This window comes from Eurypyga helias, unplaced genomic scaffold (genome assembly GCF_000690775.1).
Source record: "Eurypyga helias isolate BGI_N326 unplaced genomic scaffold, ASM69077v1 scaffold51053, whole genome shotgun sequence".
NCBI lineage: Eukaryota > Metazoa > Chordata > Aves > Eurypygiformes > Eurypygidae > Eurypyga > Eurypyga helias.
In genome coordinates, this window is record NW_010240297.1 from 5,226 (window position 1) to 17,943 (window position 12,718).

The following is a 12,718-nucleotide window of genomic DNA, read 5'->3' on the forward strand; positions in this document are numbered from 1 at the left end:
GCGGTGTGGGTTGCCAGCCCAGAAAGCCAACCGTATCCTGGGCTGTATCCAGAGAAGCGTGGCCAGCAGGTCGAGGGAGGTGATTCTGCCCCGCTACTCTGCTGTTGTGAGACTGCACCTGGAGTACTGCGTCCAGCTCCGGGGCCCTCAACACAAGACGGATATAGACTGGTTGGAGCAAGTCCAGAGGAGGCCACGAAGATGATCAGAGGGCTGAAGCACCTCTGCTATGATGAAAGGCTGCGAAAATTGGGCTTGTTCAGCCTGGAGAAGAGAAGGCTCCAGGGAGACCTTATAACACCTTCCAGTACCTGAAGGGTGCCTACAAGGAAGCTGAGTGGGACCTTTGTACAAGAGCCTGTAGTGACCGGACAAGGGGTAATGGGTTTAAATTGAAAGTGGGGAGATTCAGATTAGATATCAGGAAGATGTTCTTCAGGGAGAGGGTGGTGGAGCACTAGAGCAGGTTGCCCATAGAAGTTGTGGATGCCCCATCCCTGGAATTGTTCAAGGCCAGGCTGGATGAGGCTTTGAGCAACCTAGTCTAGTGGAGGGTGTCCCTGCCCATGTCAGGGGGATTGGAACTAGATGACCTTTAAGGTCCCTTCCAACCCAAACCATTCTATGATTCTAGGTAGTTGTTGAACACTCCCTCTCCCTTCCCTCCCCACCAAAGGCTGCCTGCTGTGTGTAGGATGTTGCACAGATTGGTCAAATAGTCCTGGGCAACCCAAACTCCACAGCAGTGGGCCAGACCCACTCAGCTCCTCAGACTGTCCTGATCCACAGTGCAAGTGGTGCTTCTGCTTTATTAGTGATGCTGTGGCAGCTCTGAGGGAGGTGTCCTGAGCCTTGTAGGCAGGGCATGGAGTAAGTCTGTGCACCAACCATACAAGTTACACCAAAGAGGACTGGTGGGACATATGCCAGATGTGAGAGGCTATTGCACTCTTTTCCCTGGCTGTGTGCCTGCAGCACTGGTCGGTCTGTCACTCCTCTTGTTCCACATATTACACATCGGCTTTCCTTTCTGTCTTTACAGCTTAAAGAATAAGATCTGGGTGAATGAGTTCAGGTGAGTTTTGCTGCTTTTTCTCTAGTTGGTATGTGTCTGCTAACCCTTGAGCACTGTATTAAGTAGGACAGACCCACCCCGCTTTGCAGTGTGTTTTATATGACTCTTAAATGCCAAGGGTTGAGGCAGCGTGTTAAAGGATAAACTGGGCAAGGTCATGGCACATTACTGGAAACCATGCTTACCTTATGTGGAGAGCAGTACTGGCTTGAAAAGGTTTGCAGGACTAGCTTACTGGTGCTCCATCTTAGGAGGTGCTATTCTTTCAGGCAGGGGAAGCAGGGAGATGCTCTGCTTTGCCTGCACTGGCAGCAGAGGGTGGTTGCATTCATTCAATAGAACACCATACTGAGCAGTCATGATTTGGGTATTTAACCCCAGAAATAAGGAGTAGAAGACACCATGGCTAAACTTCAGTGTATGAAGATTAAAGTCATCCCTTCATGTAAGAGTGGAGACACTTGCCTTGGATATAGTGCAGGAAGACAAGACATCTGTGGAGGGAGGAGTGGCATTTTCTGGAAGTCAGTGAGTAGTCGCGACTCAGCATCACTTTCTATCTGAACTTTCAGGTATGGCGGCTTGTCCTTGGGAGCCAGCAGCTCCCTCATGCTTCCCCCAAGCCATGAAGTCACTGATGCCATTAAACAGGTGAAGAAAATCTTGGAGCTAGCACAGGTGAGCAACTGTCCCCCATAAACCCAGGATGCACTAATATCCTGTTACTTGAGAGATGACTTGGAAGCCATAAAATGAGGAGCATTTATGTTAGCTGTGTCCAGTGACTTCTCTCCATTGCCTCTGAGCTGGGATCTCCCGGGCTGGTGTCTGGAAGCAGCAGAGGGCTTGGGGACACACACACTCAGCTGAGGCTTACGCAGCCTGCATTGCTGATGTGGGTTCTGCCCAATACTGGTTGCAGTATTGGGCTGTCTGAATGACTTAATAAGTGGTTGCCATCTTCAGAACTTCAGTTGAGCCCTCCTGTGCTGGGTCTGCTTTGGCTCAGAAGATAATTTGGGCCACTACTTCCTTCTGAGGCTGCCTGTGAGCTACAGGGTATCTGAAGGTTGCCTGCAACCCTTGTTAATACTGCTGGGAAAAAAGCAGGCCTAAGGCTGACTTCTTTTACTAGTGGGACTGCAGAAAGGGAAGAGGGGAGGAAAGCTGTAGTTTCTTAGTGGTCTTATCACCTCCAGCTTGGCAGATACAGGCTGCAGATTGGAAAGAAAACTGAGCAAGCTGTGGGAAACATAGTGTGACCCCTGCTAAAACTCCAGGACAGGAGTAAGGTACTCTCTGAGGGGAAATAACTGTCTCTTTGCTGTTTGCAGGGGAGTTCTGGAGATCGGTTTCTTAATAGCTTGTCAAGTTTCATGAAAGGCCTGGATACAAAGAACAATGTCAAGGTAAATTAGCCAGTTTTCACTGCCTGCATGCTGTTTGAAGCTCTGGTAGCCTGTAGTTATTTAATTAGCAAAGGCCCAGGAGTTTGCCTTGGACAGCAGTGCAGACCAGATCTCTCTGTAGGTGCTAGTGGAGAAAATGCAGATTGTGTTGGTTTCCCCAAAATCTGTTTCTCCCTTGGAGTCTAGGCATAAGGCCCAGAAGGAGTTCAGTGCTGGATCCCTAGCTTCCAGCAGCCTTTTTTGGGTATTGGTCAAACTGTGTGTTTTGTCTTTGGGCAACCTAGCTGGAAGGATGTGGAAAGAAATTACATGCCCTCAACAGAGGAAGAGCTGTTCTGCAGGGCTCAGGAGCCTGTTGGGTAGCTGAAGTACCTGGTGCCTTTCTGATGCTGGTGTGGTCTCCTGCAGGTGTGGTTTAACAACAAGGGCTGGCATGCCATCGCCTCCTTCCTGAACGTCATCAATAATGCTATACTTCGGGCCAACCTGCAACAGGGCAAAAACCCTAGTACTTATGGAATAACTGCCTTCAATCACCCGCTCAACCTTACCAAGCAACAGCTCTCTGAAGTGGCCCTGTAAGTCCTGATGTGAATGTGGATAGGTTTGGGCTATCCTTTGTGTTCAAAATCAGCTGCTGATTACTGGAAACAGGCAGCATGGGAGGTGTTAACTTCACTGGTGGACACTCAGTGGCCTGTGGCATTTACGCTCTAATGTGCTGGCCTTACTTTCTGTGGTCTGGGCAGGTGGCAGCATGTGGTTTTGAGCAGTTACTGTTGAACAGCACTGCTGTGCAAGCTTGCTGTGTCTTTGAATCCCTGGAAGCTGCAGTTTCTAAGAATCAGTGTAATCTTCAGATCTGCTGCGGCTTGGGGAAATCCTCTCAGCCATATCCAGAAAGAGAGCTCACTATGAATATGGTCATTCTTCTATCCCAAGGTGCCACCATTTTACCATTAATAGATGCGGTTCAGTTTTGCCTACTGTCTCAACCTAGGGGCATGCACAGGGCTTACTCCACTAGTAAGGCATTGACTAGTTCACTGCTACCACAGCTAGTGTCCTCAGGACACGTAAGTTTTCTGCAGATACATCCTTCAAATCTTAGAGCAGTGGCAGATGAAAGTCAGATACCGCTAAACTTTAAAACAACACCAAACAAAATACAAACCTACAACAACCACAGGAAATGCATTAAGTGGGAAACAAAGTAGTGGTGTTAAGGAAGGCAGAAAGTAGTCTGTAATGCTGAAGTTACTAACCAGTCTCCATGTTGATGTGCTGTCCTTGAGATGCCAACAGGCTATGTATGCTCCCTTTGTTATATGGCTGGAGAAAAACTGTGCAGTTAAGACAGCCTGATGTGGTTGTTCTTTACCCTGCAAAACAAGGACAGCAGAAGGAGAAATGGAGAAATGGTTTTTACACTGCCCTACGTGAGCTGCTTCATTTCATCTCAGCAGAGCCCACACCAGCATACAAACACTTGGCTTGCCTTTTTTTTTTTTTTTTCTTTTTTTCTTTGTCCAGGATGACTACCTCCGTGGATGTCTTAGTCTCCATCTGTGTGATCTTTGCCATGTCCTTTGTTCCTGCCAGCTTTGTGGTCTTCCTTATCCAGGAACGTGTCAGCAAGGCTAAACATTTGCAGTTCATCAGTGGTGTGAAGCCTGTGATCTACTGGCTGGCCAACTTCGTCTGGGATATGGTACGGGCTTTTGTAACTCTGCTAAACTGTCTGCCAGTCTGTGTTGGTAGGTTTGTCAGTTGCACTACAGTGCGAAGTGCAGCTGGGGGCCAGTGGGCACCACATTAATTCGGTGAGTAACACCTCTGCCTGTGACTTCTGTGTTTACTCTGTCAGGGCAGTGGTTCACTTCAGTGGGACAGGGAATACTGAACAGAGGACTGAGCTGAACATAAGCTCAGTCATCATCATTGATTATTTAACTTTAAAATACCTGTCCCAAAATATCTGCTTGTGTAGACCCCTGTTCTGTTCTGTTCAAAACATGTTTTCTCAACCTGTGGTGTCCAGAACTTATGACTACTTCTAGAGGAACCAGGAAATGTAAATTCATGTGTACTACATTATAGTTCACATATGACACTCCATAGAGTCTCCTGTTGGAAACAGCTTTGGGAACACAGAAGAATGTTGAAAACCATTGGTTCAGAGCAGAAAGACAACTTGCATTTTTTTGTCATCTGGAAACAAATCTAAAGTTGTATTTTTCACCTTTCAGTGCAACTACATTGTTCCAGCCACACTTGTTATCATCATCTTCATCTGCTTCCAGCAGAAGTCATATGTATCCTCTTCCAACTTGCCTGTGCTGGCTCTCCTTCTGTTTCTCTATGGGTAAGGAATTTCTTATTAGAAGGATGATTGGGAAGGTTCTTAGACTTGGAAGGTGCTTGCCTGATGTTGCTGCCTTTCCTCTTGCCAGGTGGTCCATCACCCCTCTCATGTATCCAGCCTCCTTCATGTTCAAAATCCCCAGCACAGCGTACGTTGTGCTGACCAGTGTGAACCTCTTTATTGGCATCAATGGTAGCGTGGCCACCTTTGTCCTGGAGCTCTTCACCAACAATGTACGTTTCCCAGAAGCTTCACTACCTTGTGCTGTTATGATCTAGTTCCATGTTGGTGTCATGTTTCCTTCAGCAGCCAGTTTTCCAGAAGGGCTAGGTCCTGTCCTGTACCCATTAGCTACTGCAGAAGTTTAAACACAGATTCTGATGAAAATGAGTTCAAGCCCACTTCGGCAATATTCACAGAAAAGGTGGGAAGGGACTTTGTGAGATTGCCTAGCCTAACCTCTGGGTAGGGTCGGCTAGAGCAAGTTGCTCAGAGCCATCAGGCTTTGAACATTTCCAGGGATGGAGACTCCACAGTCTCTCTGGGTAACATCTTCCATTTCTTAATCACACCTAGGGTAAAAAAAATTATTTTCTTAAGATGAAATGGAATTTCCTGTATGTTCTTCATAAGGGACAGTTTCTGTCTACTGTAGGCCATTTCAGGCACTCAGGAATTTAGTTGCCCTTATTTTTGACTCCTGTGGTACCTCTCTAACTGTATTAGGAACTCTGCACCTCACTTCAGTTCTTCCAAAGCCACATGCGTACTGGGGAAGGTGCAGGTTCCTCTCATGCCTGTATGCAACACAAGACATCTTAACAGGCCCCGTTTGAAAAATACTGGTGGGGAAGTATTTCTTGTGGAAGAAGGTTGAGGAGACCCTTTGGGAGTTACTGATTGTACCGCTGCTTGTGGGCATAATGAGGCAGTCCTTGATGATGGTCCCTTTTGTTAGAAGGCCTGTTTTAGCTCAGTAAAAACATGCACGTGCTTGAAGGTAAGTGCCTGGCAGAACAGGAGCTTCTCTTCAGGCTGCAGTAAATCTAACCTGTGTGCTAAGACAGCTGAAAGACAACAAAGGGAAAGGATTAGAGCCTTCAGTATGGGATAGGGAGGGGCTACCCATAACCACTGAGATAGCCAGTTTTTGCAAGCACAACTTTCCTGTTTCCTCAACCTGTAGCCTTTCTGCATGTTATTGTTTGCAGACACTGCCTTTTAGACTGTGAACTTTTGGAGGAATCCCTGCTTCGGTGCAGTTTGCTTATATTAATAGCATCTTGAACAATGCAACAACCCTGATTGTCCAGAGGAGCCATGGAGCTGGCCCTTGGGAGAGTATTTATAGTCCTTGAATTTTTGTGGGGTTGCAGTGTTAGGAGAAAGCAAGGTCAATCACTGCATGGGTCACAGTTGGCAGGTGTTGGCTGCTTGCTGCTCAGGTGGCTCACTGGCCCTTGATTTTTGTCTTAACAGAAGCTGAACAACATCAATGACATCCTGAAGTCTGTCTTCCTCATCTTTCCCCACTTCTGCCTGGGGCGGGGACTCATTGATATGGTGAAAAACCAGGCCATGGCTGATGCTCTGGAGAGGTTTGGTAAATGAAATCGTGTATCACAGGGACAGAGTCCTGAACTGAACAGAGAAAGCTCGAGCCTGCTCCACGTGAGCACCCTTTGCTTCTTTGACTTTTCAGGAACTGAAAGTGGACAGTCTGTAACACAGATCTGATCAAAGCTGGCAGGTCTCCACAGCTGTCCTCTTTCGGTTGTTACAAGGACTGAAGTGTGTCTGCCATATAGATCCCCAGAGTTTTGGTTATTAGAGGCATTAAATAGAAGTGCATAAAGCCAACTGTATGGAGAAGACCATGAGGCCAAGTGTGAGGAGTGGCTGAGATTCTGGAAAGCTGGATATTGGTTTTTTTGGGATGCAGATGCCAGGACTGAGTCACAGACTTTCTGTGTTTCACTAACCTTTTGGGAAGGTGGGCCAGCTCTTGTTTGGCAGACTGAATCCTCTGGGCCCGAGTCCCAACTTTTCTACAGAAACAAATGTGATTGCAGCTACAACTGGCCCCTTGTGTGGTCAGTCCCTTCCCTCCACCCACTGGCTGCTCCCCAGTTGCCCCGATATCCAGGTTGGTGAGCTCTGGAGGAAGGAATGCTAGCCTGCTCCCATTGCACTGGAAAGGTGACTGTGGTTTTCATCTTGTTCTTGCAGGAGAAAATCGTTTTGTGTCCCCTCTGTCGTGGGACCTCGTGGGAAGGAACCTCTTTGCCATGGCAGTAGAGGGTGTTGTCTTCTTTCTCATCACAGTGCTCATCCAGTACAGGTTCTTCATCAAACCCAGGTAGGTTGTCAGCTCCAGTTCACTACTGCAGGCAGGTGAAGTTTTCATTGGTGTCCCCTGTGAAGTGGGGAGAATTTTAACTATGGAGGCTGTTACCTTCTGCTAAGGCCTTACTGTGTTGCTCTTTACAGGCCTGTCTATGCCAAGCTGCCTTCTGTGAATGATGAAGATGAGGATGTAACCAGAGAGAGACAGAGGATAATTAGTGGAGGAGGGCAGAGTGACATCTTGGAAATCAAGGAGCTAACCAAGGTGACATAAGTTTTGCATTCCTAAGACTTGTTGGCACAAAACCATGCAGTTCACCAGAAGCGACATCCAGAGGAATTTAGTAGGGTCAAAACCAGAGCATGTCTGGACTGTTGAATATGTATGGCTCTAATTGTAGCCCTCTTTGACGTTGTCCTTCTCATTCTTCTGGTTTCAGATTTACAGAATGAAGCGAAAACCAGCAGTAGATAGAATCTGTGTTGGAATCCCCCCTGGAGAGGTAAGCTTATCTGTCAAATTCATTGCTTTGCCATTACTGCAGTATTTAAGAGCAGTAGATAGCAAAGGGTAGGGCAAGATCAGAAACAGATGAAGTTCAAATTACATTAAAGGAAATTGACTGGAATTTGAGTCTGTTTCTGATTCTCTCTTTCTATGCCTTTGAAAAAGCTACTGAACTCTTGAGTGTCTGGGACCAGAGGCCAAACTCTGGTACCTTCCAAGGTTTGGCACAGATACGCTGTGGTGGTGCTGCACCAATGTGAAACCACAATTCGTTAATGTTCCCAGCCTAAAGACTTATACTTAAAATGAAAGTACAGAGATTTTTTGGGGTCTTTTTTTGTCTGAAAATGCACTGAAAACTCCACCCAGCTGTCCTGAGAGTCAAGTTTGCTCCCTCCCATCTTGTCTGTACTGAAAATGATGCAGCTGAATCCTGTTCTCAAACACACTGTGCTCATCTGCTCTTTTGTATCCCCAGTGCTTTGGACTCTTGGGAGTAAATGGTGCTGGCAAGTCATCCACTTTTAAGATGCTAACTGGTGATACTGATGTGACAGGAGGAGAAGCTTTCCTCAAGGGAAACAGGTGAAAGACCACGCATCTTTCCTCTGCTTTGTGTCAAAGCAGGTCCTTTGCTGAATTCTCCAGCTTTCACAACCTTAGATCCACTTCTGCAAATCTAAACTCTACTCTACTTTTCCCTTTTTCAACTCCTGGCATCTGTTTCAGCCCTTGCCGAGTCTGGTAAAGTTCTTCAGCAGCTTAGGAAAACTTATTTAGTCTGGTAGTTGCTTCTGATCACCTGCCCTTTCATGTTTAAAAGTCCTATTTAAAAAAAGTGGGGGAATAGGGAGAGGGAAACAAAAAATATTTGGCCAAAACGGACTTCTAGATACTTCCTGTATTTTTGTTAGTTCAGTGATTCCAAAACCGCTATTTCACTTTCCTCCTTTTACCACCTAAAATAGCAGCATGTACTTGTGAAATTCTAAAAAAAGTTTTTTCTTTTACAGTATCTTGTCCAACATCCAAGAAGTCCATCAGAACATGGGCTACTGCCCACAGTTCGATGCTGTTAATGAACTGCTGACAGGCCGAGAGCACTTGGAGTTCTTCGCGCTCCTGCGAGGTGTTCCAGAGAAAGAAGTCTGCAAGGTAAATGAAGCACCATAGGACACTCCCAAGTGACTGACTGTTCCTGCTTGCACACACCCTCCCTGCAACACATGCAGTGCCATGATGTGAAGCTGATAAAGATACTGTATGGTGAAATCTGCCCCCCTTTTCTTCCAAGGCAAACCAAAGCTGCAGTGCTTTTTCAGGGCTGCCTAGAAAGTGGACTGAGTGGAAGGGCAGATACTTTGGGTCGTGTACTTTCATAGTGGGTGCACTGCTCCACTGAATGACTTCTTTCCTGTAAGAGTTAAAGGGCTATGGAGCTGCAGGTCATGCAGAACCTCACCTGCTGTCAAGAGTTAATTCTTCAAAGTCCCAGGGAACAAGCACTAACAGAAGCCTCACGCTGTCTGTTACATCTTTACAATTGATCGTGCTGCATCATTAAAGTGCTGCTATTTCAGCATTCGGGCATGGGGTCACGTTAACAGTCTTTAGGCCATTAATGACAGCTGCCAGTACCATCTAGCACCTTTCTCAGTGCTCTTTCCTTCAGTTAAAGCAGCAGCTTTCACTGTGTGTCCTGAGTGCTGCAGAACAGGAATGGCTGCAGTAGGACGATGACACCTGTAGCTAAGTGCTTTGGATAGGGCTGATCAGAGTCATAGCTGAGTCTCTTCCCCGTAACATTTTTTTAGTGCTAGTTGACACTATCAGTAATACTCCTGAATAACAAACCAGGTCCTCCCCATCTGTCTGAAGGGCTAAGATGCACAACAGTGGGATTGCTCTATGTCAGTAGTGACTGTGTCTCTACTGCAAGCCCACAGCGACTGGAAAGCTACCTAAAGCTGGTACTGCTAAGAGCACTACACCAGTTGTTAATGTGGCTCAGCTGATGTCGAACTCAGGCTTACTGGCCGGTAAGCTGCAGCCATTTGATTTTCTGGCCTCCCAGGAGCAGGATTGCCTTTATCCTGATCTGGAGGTGAACAGAGTGTTTCAAACCCCATATCCATGCCACATTGGATCCTCAGATGAATCGCCCTTCCCAAAAATGTTTTTAAAGCCAAAGCTCATAAGGAAAAATCTCATTGTGTCGATGTTGCCGTGCTTGATTCAAGATGGTGTTGTGCTGTCTCTTGTAGGTTGGTGAGTGGGCAATTCGGAAACTGGGCCTTGTGAAATACGGAGAAAAATATGCTGGGAATTACAGTGGAGGGAACAGACGCAAGCTCTCCACAGCCATTGCCCTCATTGGAGGGCCACCTGTGGTGTTCCTGGTGAGTCTGCAACCTTAGCTCATTAATGTTTTCCTTGGAGAACAGAAAAATTAGGTTCAAATGAAGAGTAGATATTTCACAGCCAACTAATGTTTAAATACGTAATTAGTCACTTAAGTTTGAACAAAGAGCATGCAGAAATAAAATTACATATCTTTAAATGTAGGTGCAAGCTATAATGTTCCTCTAAGCTTCTATTCCTGAAAAATCATTGGGGAAGTGGGGTTCTCAAGCTTGATGCCAAACTGCCAGCTGTATAGCATCTTCACCACCTTAGTACTGCTACAAAGATATCTATACCTACAAAAAAGTAACAGCCTTCCTGGCTGGATGCAAGCAAATCTTACTGTGCAGGAGAACTAATCCTGTGTTCTAAAGAATTCAGTGAAAATTCAAAATAAGTATCTAATTATTTTTTAGATTAAAATTGAGGACAAACGGTAGGATTACTAAAGTTCACAGTCAAGAGAAAGTAGTTTAGTGCTCTGTTTAAACAGGCTAATTGACTTAACTTGTTTTAGAACTGGATATTTCAACACATTATAACTGCAGAATAAACAGTACTTCTCAATTCTGAAAAAGATGTTTGCTAATTTAACATTTGGAGCATAAATTATTTTCTCACTTTAGAAAATGAATCAAACTTGCTTGTTTTCAGCTTTTCCGATATGCATAATCAGAATGGGCAGGTCATTTCAGAGATGAGGTAATTATCAGCAGAATGTAACAGCATAACCTATTTTTTGTATATGTTTTGCAGGATGAGCCAACAACGGGGATGGATCCCAAAGCACGTCGTTTCCTGTGGAACTGTGCTCTGAGTGTAATCAAAGAGGGGAGATCAGTGGTGCTGACATCTCATAGGCAAGTAGCAGCCCAGTAATATCATACCCTGGCTTTTGCATCTACTGGGGTTGGATGCCAAATGCTGTTTGGCTGCTCTGCCCTTCACTGATGTTTGCAGTGCTAACAAAGTTACTTCTGCCTACAGCATGGAAGAATGTGAAGCCCTGTGCACTCGAATGGCGATAATGGTCAATGGGCGATTCAGGTGTCTGGGCAGCGTCCAGCATCTAAAGAACAGGTAGCTCTTTTCACTTATACCACAGAGTTGCCTGAATCTTTAGGGAGATAGTCAGACTTAATTCCTCAGTCTGAGTTCCTATTGCTTTTCTGGCTATGGGAATTGCTGCTGGATTTTAAGCTGTATGTCTTGTTTCAAATGCATGTTAACTCCTGTGCTCGCCCTCTTGTTTACAGGTTTGGAGATGGTTACACCATAGTTGTGAGAATCGCAGGGGCAAACCCAGACATGAAGCCTGTTGAGGAGTTCTTTGGGCATGCCTTCCCTGGAAGTGTCCTGAAGGAAAAACATCGCAATATGCTGCAATACCAGCTTCCCTCTTCACCATCCTCCTTGGCCAGAATATTCAGTATTCTCTCCCAGAACAAAAAGAGACTCCACATAGAAGACTACTCCGTTTCTCAGACCACACTTGACCAAGTAAGTTTTTTAACAGCCTGTCTGCCAAAAGCTTCTTCCTGCAGAGATATACCCACCAATTTACTGGAGCTACCTTTCAAGGACTTTTCAGCAGCGTACTGAATCCCAGGACTTGTTCAGGAAGGCCAGTGTATAAAATGCCTTGAATTAATGAAAACCCAGGGTGATGAGTTACATGGCCTTTTTCTCTTGTAGGTATTCGTAAATTTTGCTAAGGACCAAAGCGACGACGACCACACTAAGGACCTGTCATTGCACAAAAACCAGACTGTGGTAGACATTGCAATCCTTAATTCCTTCCTGCAAGATGAGAAGGTAAAAGAAAGTTGCGTGTGAGCCAATTTCAGCAAAGAAATTATGAGCAGAATGCAAACTTCCTTTTCCTGGGATAGGATACTCCCAAAGAAGTTGTTAGAGGAAGAGAAACTGGACACTCTACTGATAACCATTCAATGCAATGCAATTCAATGCAATGAAAACAAAATTCCTTTACAGGGGCAGTGCCTCATGGAGTCATCTTGTACTGTTCTCAAGTGAAAGACTTGAACTTAGGTCATTATAGTGTAACTCTGAAGCTGTGGTAAAGCACCCACCAGATGCTGTGGGCTTTCAGCCATACTGTGTCTTGTCCTGTACAGTATGTTTTCACTAGGATTGCAGAAATAGTTCATTGAGGAATCATGGCCAGTCGTTATTTATAGGTATTTCAGACATGCATGTTTTAGTCTTCAAAACTTTCATGTCAGGAGTGGGAATTTCCTGGTGCTACATCCATTGCTGGCAATGAATGCACCAAGATAGTCAGTGCCAAGAAGGGTCACCACCAGTGTTGTAGCCTTTGGTTGAAAAACTTCCCTGACCCGCTGCTTTTCGTAGACTGGTGTAGGTCAGTTGGTGACAAATCTGAGGCCACAAAGCAGTACTGTGCAGATGGGATGGCAAGAGATGGGCCATCGTATCCATACATCTCCATCAGTAAGTGCTGATATGCCGAACTGCGAACCTTGCAAATGCACAGGATTGTCCCACCAGCATCACAACTGATAACATACTCCAACTAGGTTTTTGTGTAGTTAAGTACCCTCCTGCTCCTTTGAGGTACTGCAGCAGCT

The 12,718-nt window shown here is 45.7% G+C and overlaps 1 protein-coding gene across 1 annotated transcript in view; it reads left to right on the top strand.

Annotated features, from left to right (window-relative positions):
• Window positions 1-12,362, top strand: part of LOC104507182 (ATP-binding cassette sub-family A member 1-like) — a gene marked incomplete at its 5' end in the record, with an annotated part of 16,601 nt that extends 4,239 nt beyond the window's left edge. The window contains 18 exons of the mRNA XM_010148385.1: window positions 1,043-1,075; window positions 1,648-1,753; window positions 2,410-2,484; window positions 2,893-3,062; window positions 4,018-4,195; window positions 4,734-4,849; window positions 4,938-5,082; window positions 6,329-6,452; window positions 7,079-7,208; window positions 7,340-7,460; window positions 7,636-7,698; window positions 8,182-8,288; window positions 8,717-8,858; window positions 9,968-10,102; window positions 10,863-10,966; window positions 11,094-11,186; window positions 11,363-11,606; window positions 11,802-12,362. Of these exons, the coding sequence (XP_010146687.1) occupies window positions 1,043-1,075; window positions 1,648-1,753; window positions 2,410-2,484; window positions 2,893-3,062; window positions 4,018-4,195; window positions 4,734-4,849; window positions 4,938-5,082; window positions 6,329-6,452; window positions 7,079-7,208; window positions 7,340-7,460; window positions 7,636-7,698; window positions 8,182-8,288; window positions 8,717-8,858; window positions 9,968-10,102; window positions 10,863-10,966; window positions 11,094-11,186; window positions 11,363-11,606; window positions 11,802-11,942 (2,227 nt within the window). The remainder of the gene's footprint in view (window positions 1-1,042; window positions 1,076-1,647; window positions 1,754-2,409; window positions 2,485-2,892; window positions 3,063-4,017; window positions 4,196-4,733; window positions 4,850-4,937; window positions 5,083-6,328; window positions 6,453-7,078; window positions 7,209-7,339; window positions 7,461-7,635; window positions 7,699-8,181; window positions 8,289-8,716; window positions 8,859-9,967; window positions 10,103-10,862; window positions 10,967-11,093; window positions 11,187-11,362; window positions 11,607-11,801) is intronic.
• Window positions 12,363-12,718: the final 356 nt, after the last annotated feature.